The 12,265-nt window shown below is 35.8% G+C and overlaps 1 protein-coding gene across 1 annotated transcript in view; it reads right to left on the bottom strand.

The window, feature by feature from the left end:
• LRP1B (LDL receptor related protein 1B) overlaps nt 1-12,265 on the bottom strand; it is a 1,461,391-nt gene that overhangs the window by 763,760 nt on the left and 685,366 nt on the right. The window contains 1 exon segment of the mRNA XM_032636635.1: nt 5,773-5,953. Within this exon segment, the coding sequence (XP_032492526.1) occupies nt 5,773-5,953 (181 nt within the window).

Below are 12,265 nucleotides of genomic sequence, written 5' to 3'. Positions count from 1 at the left end.
GTTGAGGGTCCGCCTGCCGATGCAAGGGACACGGGTTCGTGCCCCGGTCCGGGAAGATCCCACATGCCGTGGAGCGGCTGGGCCCATGAGCCATGGCCGCTGAGCCTGCGCGTCCGGAGCCTGTGCTCCGCCGCAACGGGAGAGGCCACAGCAGTGGGAGGCCTGTGTACCGCAAAAAAAAAAAAAAAAAAAAAAAAAAAAAAAAAAATCCTACTGGGATCCAAACAGGCAGATTTGGGACAGCTGAGGAGGTGACACACCAGCCATTCTTTCATGCCAATTAAGCTCTTTTTAAATTCTCTTAACAGTTTACAATTATGTTGATATGCCTTTTTAGACTTGAGGAAGTATATTTAGATTGGTGAATTTTAATAAGTCCAAATACATTCTAATCCTAGAAATAAACATGGTACTATGCTTATCTTGTATCATTCCTGTTCTTCAAGTGGGTTTATTACTGGGACAAATTAAGAATAAACAGAAGATTCATTCCATTTGCTCTAAAACTGTGCTAGTTAGGCAAAACTACTTCAATTATATAAATCAGCTATGTAAAGAGAAATAACAACTTTTTCATCTCTCTTGATACCGTTTCTGAAATCTTAAATACAGTTAATCAATGCAGTTGTATTGCTGTTGCTAATTTATAACTTGTTAAATTGAAATTATCTTTCCCTCCAGCTTTTCCTCTTGATAATAGTAACACTTTTTTTCTGTGACTCTCTTAACCTGAATCACACATATATGTCCATGCAAACACACACACACAGGAGATAATTCTGGATATTCTAAACATATTTTATATTGTGTTGTTATTTGAAGACAGACTTGTTTGTGATCCAATCCACTACCTGAGACTATTTTTAGTCAAACAAAATATAAGAAAAACAAATTTTAAATAAGTGATGCCAATCTGATGGAGACCAGATACGTGATCATCTACTCAGCTGATTAAAAGTTATCGATATATTGTGAAAGCCTTATAATTATTATCAAATATGATGATTCATAAACATACAAAATAGGAAATGCAACCTATAAAATAAGCAGGAGAAAACATAAATATTTTTGTAGGTGGGACCTGGGGTAGTCATCAAATAAAAATTAGGTTAAGCTGGTCTTCTACTATGACAAAAAAAATTGTACCTCTATTTTTCAAGCCCTGTTCAAATACAATTTCTCAATGAAGTCTGCCCCTAGCTTTTCTGTCAAAATTAGCTCATTCTTTTGTTTCCTAGCGATAGTTGTTAGTTATTTTAGAGAATTTATTGCATTTATGCCATGTATTGAATTTGATGGTGTTGCATGTCTGGTAATTCCAATTAAAAATTCAAATAATTAAGGGCAGGGAATATTTATCGTTCATATTTGTACTCTGTAGCACTAAGCTTGGCTTTGTTGATATTAATCATGCCCCCAAATTAAACTGTATTATCTGGCGGGTCAATCCCAGAAATTTTTAAATCCTTAAGATTTTCTGCCATGGAAGTGAAATAACTTTTAAAAAACTTGATTGAGTTGATGACAGAATGTCTAGCTGTTAACTAGAGGATGTGGTACTTTTAATTGAGAGGGATATAGAAAATCCTGTTTGGAGGGAAATACGCACTTAGCTTTGGACTCATCTTTTCTTGGAGATAATGTTTTGAGAAATCAGAACTGGAGCTGTAGGTTTCTAAGTTATTGATGTAAATTATGAGATTTGAAATGACTGCAAAGGAGGGAGTTCATCTGTAGCTATCACCTTGAGGAGTAGTCTATCATAATTGATTCCTCCTCCTCCAGGTTTACCCCCATTTCAACATTTTTTTTTTTTTGCGGTACGCGGGCCTCTCACTGTTGTGGCCTCTCTCGCTTGGAGCACAGGCTCCAGACGCGCAGGCTCAGCGTCCGTGGCTCACGGGCCCAGCCGCTCCGCGGCATGTGGGATCTTCCCAGACCGGGGCATGAACCCGTGTCCCCTGCATCAGCAGGCGGATTCTCAACCACTGCGCCACCAGGGAAGCCCCATTTCAACAATTTTTGAGGCCTGCCAATCCTATTCTTTCCTGTCTGTTGTCTCAGTTCCCACTTTTCTGTTGCTATTACAAATGCTACAGTCTGTCTTTCATCACTTTTCAAAGAGAACTCCCAACGGACTGTCTTTCATAGAGCTATCATATGGCTTTCACTTTTCCTAAATCATGAATTGAAAAATGTGATTTTTATCCTCAAAACCTTCCAGTTACTCTGATGTCAGCAAAATAAGTCAAAACTTTTACTTACAACATTGAAGATTTCTATATATTTTTAGTCTCACCTCCTGCTATGTTCCTTAGAATGTCCCCTGCTCTAGCCTTAATGAACTCATCCCACCTCAAAACTGCCATTAGCTTCCTCGCCTCTAACAATTACTCATAGTGTCCCTTCAGAGTACAGTGACTAACCTTATGACTGCACATCCCGATAGAGTCCCCTGGGACCCTATTCATTTGGAAATCTATCCATCCTCTAAAGTTCAACTCTGAATTAAAACCCTCAGTGAATTCCCGAAAAGCATGTATTTCATTCTATTTTATTTTACAGGTAAAGTGTGTGTGGGGTGTGTGTGTGTGTGCTGTGTGTGTGTGTGTGTGTGTGTGTACACCAAGCACACCAGATTATAAACTCCTTGAAGACAATCACTGTCTTACTGATTTCTATTGATCTATATGGTAGTCACTCAATAATATATTTTAATAAATAAATAAATGAAAAATTATCCCTTTACTGATTTCTATAATTGGTTATGACGCTTTTGATAAAACCATACCTCTGAAGAGTACTTTTTGTTAACAGGCTATTATGGCAGAGAAAATCTGTGATGCTCTCCTGTGTACAGCTGCAAAAAGGTATTATGGTAGAAAAATGTAAATGAACCAGGTTTTTACAAAAATGTTTTGATTAAAGTTATATTACGCTATTTTAAATGGAGTTTTCCAAACTAAACTTTCTTCTTCACTTTTCAAAAACTTATATTAGCGTCAAATGATTATTTGGACAATTAAATTCACATGGTTCCATTTCTACTTCTACTGTCTTCCAATCCATTCTCTACAGAATATTAAGATTAGTTGTTGTTATTGTTTTTTAATATAAATCTGACTATATCAATTCTCTATTTTACATTTACACTGAAGACAAAGTACATATCTCTCATGGTAGTGGGCAAGGCCCTGCTCTCCTTTCCAATTGCATCCTCAGTCACTTTCCCATTTGCCATCGATAATCCAGCCCGTCTTCATTTCAGTTCCTCTGACAGTAAAGCTTTTGCCCAACTTAAGATTTCAGTTGTTCCATTTTCTTTATCTGAAATCTTTTCCTCACTCTCCATGGCTGGTTCCTTCTTTACAATTAAGTCTCAGCTTAAATGATGCCCCCTTAAAGAGGCCTTGCAGCAAGCCTATTTAAATAGGTTTCTGTTAGTGACCTTCACATCAACCTGTTTGTTTGACTCCATCACTTTGGTCTCTAGAAATTACATTCGTTGCTCATTTGGTACTTATTTATTGATGCATCTGCCCATTCCCTACTTTTCAGATGACACAAGATGCTTCATGAGGGTAAAGGTTATGCCTGCTTTGTTAACCACCGTATACATAATCAGAGCTCTGGGCATTGTATACTGTTAGGGGAAAATATGTGTATATATACATATATACACATGTATATATACATATACCTACACACACATATCCACATATATACATACACACATGAGTTTTTTTTCAGGTTGGTGCATAATAGCAGTATTCTATAATATTTAAAAATCTGTCTGATGGAAGAAGTAAAAGAGTCGTTCTTTGCAACATCAGAGGCAAATATAGGATTAGTTGGGAGATACGTACTATAGGGATGCACTTACTGCCTTACTGAAAAGAAAAAATGTCCTATCAATCAGATTTGTCTCCAGATACTCTGAACTATGTAGATGCTATGGATTTCAGATCTAAATTGGATGCCTGCCTCTTAGGGAAGTGTTGAACTGGATTCCTGAATTTGAAGAGAGAGATGGGTCTAGAGGCCCCTAAATTTTCTTCTAAATCATCTAATTCTATGACCTGCACATTGATGTCATCTCCCCAAGCACCTCAAAGACCCTTCGACGCCATCGGAAAATATCTTCCTCTAACAGAATACTGAGAAGGAAGATGTTGCTTTAAGATATATTTGAAATATCTTGCTTCAAGGAGGTTTAGACAGCATGGAATAAATATTTTCTCTAAAAATTAAGATTGCCTTGGTTTAAAGGTCAAATAGATGACTTGGTTTAAAAGTCCAGGAATAAAATAGAAATTTAAAGAATCCACACATAAAATCACTAAAATTACTTTATAATTATGCCTTACAAAAAACATGCAATGAATTCATCCACTGATTAGGTCAGCCTGGAAAGAAGCACCGATTGTATTTGGAGCTATTCTCAATACAAACAATTTTAGGAACTGCAATCTGGTGATCTCAGTTTATAAGGGAGTCATGTGCTTCTTATTCACTTAAGTATTATTTTTGTATGTAATAGTAAGGTATAAAAATATTAATTTTGTGGTGCCATTTTGAAACAGTGAAATATAAGCCATGGGGGGGGGGGGATAAAAACCACATACAACAACTGTACATGTAGAAAACGCAATCCACTCATTTAATTCTGAGATTCTATTAGGAATTTTCACATTTCTTTAATATTTCTATATGCACATTGTTGCTTGTGTTCAGGTAATAGCTATGAATAAAAATCAAAGGAAAACATATTCTCAAAAATTGCACAAAATAATCCATCCTGAAACAAGTAACACATACTATAAAATGATGTCACTATATGGAAACTATGGTTATGTCCAAAAATACAGAGTTACCAACCTAGACTAATAAAAAGTAGTGGAGAGTGGCATGAACATACATACACTACCAAACATAAAATAGATAGCTAGTGGTGAGCAGCCGCATAGCACAGGGAGATCAGCTCGGTGCTTTGTGACCACCTAGAGGGGTGGGATAGGGAGGGTGGGAGGGAGGGAGACGCAAGAGGGAAGAGATATGGGAACATATGTATATGTATAGCTGATTCACTTTGTTATAAAGCAGAAACTGACACACCCATTGTAAAGCAATTATACTCCAATAAAGATGTTAAAAAAATAATAAAAGTAGTGGAGTATAGTGGCTCTGAGTAAAGTCTTGGAGACAGGTTGCTTGGATTTAAATATCTATCCAGGCTCTAATAATCAAATTGTCTTTTGCAGGTCCATTACAAATTTCTTCTTTGTAAAACAAGAATGAGAACAGCAACTAATTCAAAGTATTATTGTGCAGAATCACAACATAGATCATGGTAATTTATTTAACAAAATGCCTGGCCCACAATAAATGTACAAAAAATGGAAACTTGCTATTTTTTGAATACTTTAAACTTCAATAACCTTTAATTTAAAAAATTAAATTGATTGATTTGCTGGTTGAATTGATTATTTATCTTAATGTCAGGCTGTCTAAAATGGAGAATTACGGTGCTTGTCTGAATAAACCAAGTAAATATATTCTCTATACAAATAATCTGTTTATTTCAGTTCAATCTTGACATGTTTTTTTAGCACATTCTCTAGGAGAGATAATCATTAAATGAGCAACTTTTCCCAGTGAGGCCATTCATGTGTGAATACAATGTGTGAATAAAACTTACTAATACTAAATACGTAAAAACCAAATTTATCTAATATAATTTTCCTTATATAAAACTGATCAAATATTGCATACCCATTAACAGGATCCACCACAATCCCTCTGGGATGGGACATTTCTCCCTCTAAGAGAGTCTTCCGACTCTGAGAAGCCTTTTCCAGCCTAGCCACGTTAATGGTCTTCCTATGGCCATCATTTGTCCAGTAAAGGTTATTTCCAATCCAGTCCACAGCAATGCCCTCCACATTATCCAGATCTGCAAAAACAAGAAAGAAAGCAATTTTTCATTAGTGTCCACTACTTACCTTCTACTTAATAAAAAGTATAATTTTAAAAGGAATACATTCTGATCTATAAATTCTTTATAGTGATTTTTGCAAATATCATTCCATAGAATATTTTTCAATTTTGTTTTGAATGCCAGGCCCTCTCTTGAGATATTTTATTTGAAACAGTGATCTGCAGAAAAACAGGAAAATATAAGTGATGAGAAAACGAAAGGGTAAAAGATAAGTTCTCAGAGTAAAAATAGTCTCATAGATTGTTCAAAAGAAAAATCAAATAACATGATCTAGTAATAAGTTCAAAAAGCAAGCATGTTCAAACATGTAATATGTAATCTGAATAACCAAAATAATATGAAGGCCCTTTTGCCAAGAGTTGAACAGGTCCAGCAGAAGCACACCTTTGAAAGCCCAGACTAGGCTTTTATCATGGAACTGCATGAACAGTGAATCTCAAAGAAACACTAAAATATTTCTGTATATTCTAGACTTACTTTAAAAAGGATGCTATTACAGGCTCCTCTAAGATACAGGCAGTTATAATTCAAATATATAATCATATGAGCTCCCCTAATTCAACTCTTTACAGAAAGGGAAACTCTAACACTTAAGAATGAAGGCTTATAGTTTATTACCACGTAAGCAGTGGTAGAATAGGGATAAAATCCAAATCAGAGGATCCCCAACGTAGAGATCTTTATAACTGCACTGTTCCTATGGTGAGTCTTTTCCTCACTTTTTGCCATCCGGTAAACCATCCTCCAAACTGTACACAACATCCTAAATATACTTCTACCCCTCTATTGCACGAGAAATTACTGTGAACTTCTCTTCTTTCAAAACCAGGAAAGCCTTTGTCTCTTTTCCTCCTGGGTGTGAGGTAGAGAACTGGCACTTACTGGACACAACAACAGGTAGTAGTACATCAGAGACAGAGATGAGCATTCACACACTACTGGGAAATCTACATGACATTTTCCCTCATACGCAGATGTCATAAACATTGACTATTATCATATTCTTTAATCATGGACCTCTGGCCTTGGAAAAAATAAAATTTTCTTTTGTGACCCTTTCTGTTAATCAGCATGTGCCCTAACTCAGGATGACTAATATAGTGTGTGATTTGATCTAACTGAAAATCTGATTATAGTGAATCAGATATGTTCTCAATTTCACTAAGCTATCTGCTTCATTACCAACCAGTATGAGCAATTTTCACAGGTTAATTGTGCCTATGCTTAGAAAAAAGTTTCATTTTTCTCTTTGCTTTATTGACACTTAATTTTACTGAGCACTTTCCTGCTCTGGCATAATGGAAAAAGAGTAGCTATTTACTCTTTTCTATTTATCATCGTCTGTGGCTGGTTTTTGTCTTGTTGTTGGTCTTCAAAAGTTATATTACATCTGAAATCTAACCCAGCATGGAAACTTTCTTCCTCAATAATCTTCTCATTTCTAAAACATTCCCTTTTCACATCTGACTTAATACTTTTTTCTTTTTCATATGAAGCAGCTGTAGTATTATTTGATTGATTGAAATTTTGTTTCGGACACTTGGGTAAGTAACTCAGTCACTCTGATCCTTAATTTCTCCATTTAAAAAGTGATGAAAGGGGCTTCCCTGGTGGCGCAGTGGTTGAGAGTCCACCTGCTGATGCAGGGGACACAGGTTCGTGCCCCGGTCCGGGAAGATCCCACATGCCGCGGAGCGGCTGGGCCCGTGAGCCATGGCCGCTGAGCCTGTGCGTCCAGAGCCTATGCTCCGCAACGGGAGAGGCCACAACAGTGAGAGGTCCGTGTACCGCAAAAAAAAAAAGTGATGACAATAATAGCAGCTACACTGTAGGATAAGTAAACGAGGTAAATTAGCTACTGCATGTAAAATACTTAGCATACTGCCTGTAACACTGTAAATTCTCAACATGTTAGTTTTTATAAATTCATCAGGATTAAAAATAATTTATATACATACATACATATATAAATCCTGGCTCTTTTGATAGGAATAGACCTTACATTTTTCTCTTTTAAAGGAATTTTTCATTAATATTTCCTTACATTTTGACTGGTGGCCAAAGTTAATTAGAAATACGATATGCAGAGTCAGTTGTGAATAAATAGAGTGGGATGGAATGGAATTCTAAAAAGCAGAACTTGGGAGGATCCTGTCTCTAATTGGTTCATTTGTTTTGTCTTTGAAAAATGAAATGTTTGAATAGCATGAAGTAGTGATTAGGATCACAAGTTCTAAAACCACACTTCCTAGGCTCTGTAACCCTGAGCGAGTTACACCTGATCTTTAAGATTGATGTAATGATACTGCTTAACTCATAGGATTGTTTTGAGGATTAAATGAATATATAAAACTCTTAAAAATAATGTTTGGCACATGATAAATACTACATAAATGTTGCTATGAATATTATTACTAATAGTTTCATTATTATTATAATCTTCTCTTTAGCTACCTATCTATTGAGACAGCAATGAATCAATTAGCCTAGAATGTTTTTTAATATTATTTGTGTGTGTGTGTATGTGTGTGTGTGTGTGTGTGTGTGTGCGTGTGTGTGTGTGCGTGTGTGTGCGCGCGCTTTGTTTTGTTTTTCTGTTCTGGAAAGGATGTGGATGAATGGAAATAAAAAAGAAAACAAAAACAAAAACTCAAAAATGAGTCTTATGTGCAACTTGGGAATTTTTTTAGGCTATCTTTAACCAGACATGGAGAAACTTCCTCTTTTATACTTGTAGGACAAAGCCTGAAGAATCAATGAATCCCTTTCTCAACAAATATACATTGGTAAGGAAAATACTCTGGCTCTATATCATTTGACATCTTCCTTTAACTTATGACTTAGATGAAACGCTAAGACATATAGAGCATTGGTTTACGTACACTTAATTTTTCATTCAACAGGGTTTGGATGGGGCCTCCCTGAGATTGACTATTAGGATCTCTATGACCAAAACCCTTCAACTAGGTGATCAATAACATAGGAAGGTTTATGGCACTGAACTTCCAAACAAACATAGGTAACTACAGAGATACTAATCACTAGCTCAAGGAAACACATGACTGATCAAATGCAAGAAAGTTGTTTGTTAAAGTAGATTGCTTTGACACCTTTGGGTAGAGTTGAAGTATTCTACATTCTAAAATCAATATTCATTACATCATCATCATTATTTTTACATAACAAAAGCAAACAGAGTATGTTTTTTTTTTTAATCTGGTAAAAATCTCCCTTACATTTCACTAAATACCCATTTTCATTAATCGAGAGGCAAGAACTCAACATGCTTGTACTTTTCAAAAAAAAAAAGAGAAAAATTCCAGTAAATAATGGTTTCCTATAATCTTTTTAGATTAAGATTATGTCTATATGTTCCTTTTTAAGTGAAAAAATGAGATATTTATCCATATAATTCAGATTAGAAACAGACTTTTTCATTTATTCTGTGAATACTTAAGGTTAACATATTATTTTGACTCAAAATTTCCATTACTTTTTCTTTGTAAACATTGTTCTAGTACATCAAGAATAACTTTTATAAATGGACAGAATATATAAACAGTGCTCTAGAAAAACATCTCATCAAAGCTAGATTTTTTAACTGAAGTGGAAAATTCTTGATGGTAGCATTGTTATTTCCTACAAGTGATACCTACCATTAATGAAATGTGGATGAATAAGAGATAATAAAATTTATGTAAATTAAAGAGAATAATTAAATAAATAAAACAGAAAGTTATTTAAAGTAATTTAATATCTAGGATTAGATAAAACAAGCATTTGAAACAGAGGTTGGAAAACATATCTCTAAAATGAAAACATCATTACAGATCTGATTTTTAGATATTATACATTTATGAAACAGAAGAGGATTAAAGTTTTTATATTTAAAATAAGACCTTCAACTTTTAAAAATGGGTCCAAGATTAAAAAAAAAAAGTTATATGGCCAAGGATGTGAGCAGTGGCCTTAGTCTCCTTAAGGTGCATAAACCAGATCTCCAGATTAATGCATGTCTTGATGCTTTACAGCTGAACTTGACTAACATCATAAGGAATTAACTGGAAATTACACCCCATAATTGCCATTATAAAAACACAGTGCCTCTATTTTTCCAATGTATCCAAGTTCTTCTATCCTTAGTTGGAACATTATTTTTCTGAGTTGGAATGAAGTATTCCAAAAGTGTTTGCACGAGTTCAGAGTATGACCACATGCCTTAAATAACTCGAAGTGCCCTATGCATGTAGATATGTCCAGGGCCAGGGATGCCTTACCTTGCCTCAGAGTCAGTGCTTGGACAACTCTCCTGCCTCATATTCCTACAGTTCAAGTAATTCAAATTCTCTTTGTGCATTTCAATAAGGCCTGAGGCCTGAGGCGATGTATCTGACATGTGTGGTTGAAGTTCTTTTAATTAACAGTGTGGCAGTAAAGTTGCCTGCTGAATTTTCTATCTCATAAGGTTACAGGAGTACTTGGCCAGACTAAAGTTTTCTACATCATCTGTCCCCAATGGCTAGCTGAGGCTGATGGTCTCATCCTCATTTTCATTCCAAGTCCTTCCTCAGTTCATTTATTAGGTCGGAGAGGGTGAATACACAAGTTACTCTCAATGAGAACAAAATACTTTGCTGTTTTCATCAAAGAGATATGTAAAGTGCATATAAGGGTCTTGTTTTTCAGATGAACAGAATATATTAAAACATAGTGGTTTCCTTCTATTACCAAAAGCGTGTTTTCAGTTTCAGTTTGGGGAGAGGGTGCTACTGGTGGTCTCTCTAGGACATTCGGATATGTCATCTTTGATGCAGTGATGAACATATGTAAGAAAAAAGAGAGTGCCACAGTATGCATCATAGTTACCAATACAGTAATCTAAAGTGATGAGTAAAATGAAACATTTCAAGAACTGTTAAGAACTGAGATTTTACCCTACTTTCAAGCTAAGAAGTTAGCCTGGTACTGCTTCATGGATGATGGTGGATGACATAAAACTTGTAGGACAGATAGAGAAATCTTTATTACTTATGGCACAGCAAGCAGCATGGCCATCAGCAGATTGGTGTCCCTTTAGTCCAAAGTCCCCTGGGGACAGCTGGGATGGACCCATATGGATGCCTTCACACACAGTTGATTGCACTGCAGGAAAAGAATTCCAAATTTAGAAAACCCAAATATTTTCTAATGGGCAATAAGCAGGCCTGCTTATCTGCACCTGATGGATACTCCACCTCTTCTTCCAAGTCTCTCTTCTATGCAAGCATCCTTGTTAGGATACCTCAGAACAAAAGGCAAATAGTGCCTCACTCTAAGACATGCAGAAATGTGAGGGATCCATGGAGAAGTGTCTCCCAAGAAAAAAAATCCTAAAAAGTCATAATTCATGTCTTTAATAATGCAGATAGAGTAAGAAATATATGAATATGACCATAAATAAAAATCATTTCTGGGTTTCAGGCTATTGCCCTTATGGGAATTCTCTGTTTACACTATCACATCTTAAAGCATATTGTTCAGCTAGCCATGTGTGATGAACTAATTTTATGAGTCAATTTGGCTAGGCTGTGGTACACAGACATTCAGTTAAACATCAGTTCAGATATTGCTGTGAAGGTATTACTAGATGATATTAACATTTAAATCAGTACAACTGGAGTAGAGCAGATTACTCTCCATAATGTGGGTTGATCTCATCCAATGAGTTGAAAGCTTTACGAGAAAGTAGACTGAGATCCCCTAAGGAAGAGGGAATTTGGCTTCTACACTGTCTTTGGATTCGAGCTGCAATATCATCAACTTTTCCCTGGGTCTACGGCCTGTCACTCTACCCCATAGATTTTGGACTTGCTGTTCTCCACAATCATGTGAGGTAATTATTTAAATATATAGCTCTGTTTCTCTTTCTTTATGTACACATCCTATTGGTTCTACTTCTCCAGAGAACCCTGACTAATACACCACTGCCATGCTTGCAGTCCAGAAATGATTCTGCTGAATGCTCTGGGCAGAAGGGCACTCTTCACATTCATTGTTTCCAGATGAAACATTGCAACATATATACCATGCAAGCCAGAGTAGCTTCCAATTTATGAAAGTCCCCACAGTTATGGAATGAGTATATAGCTCATTTTACAATATTCCACGACAAATTTCTAGATAATATCCCAGTTGTATTGTAAATATTTTTAATGTTTTTATTTTCTGCATATTATGATGTTTTGACATCTTTAAAAAGCCTTTCTAGCTGGGGGGAGACTACTTCTC

The sequence above is a fragment of the Phocoena sinus genome, chromosome 7 (assembly GCF_008692025.1).
Source record: "Phocoena sinus isolate mPhoSin1 chromosome 7, mPhoSin1.pri, whole genome shotgun sequence".
Classification (NCBI taxonomy): Eukaryota; Metazoa; Chordata; class Mammalia; order Artiodactyla; family Phocoenidae; genus Phocoena; species Phocoena sinus.
This window is presented reverse-complemented; position numbering and strand designations above follow the sequence as displayed.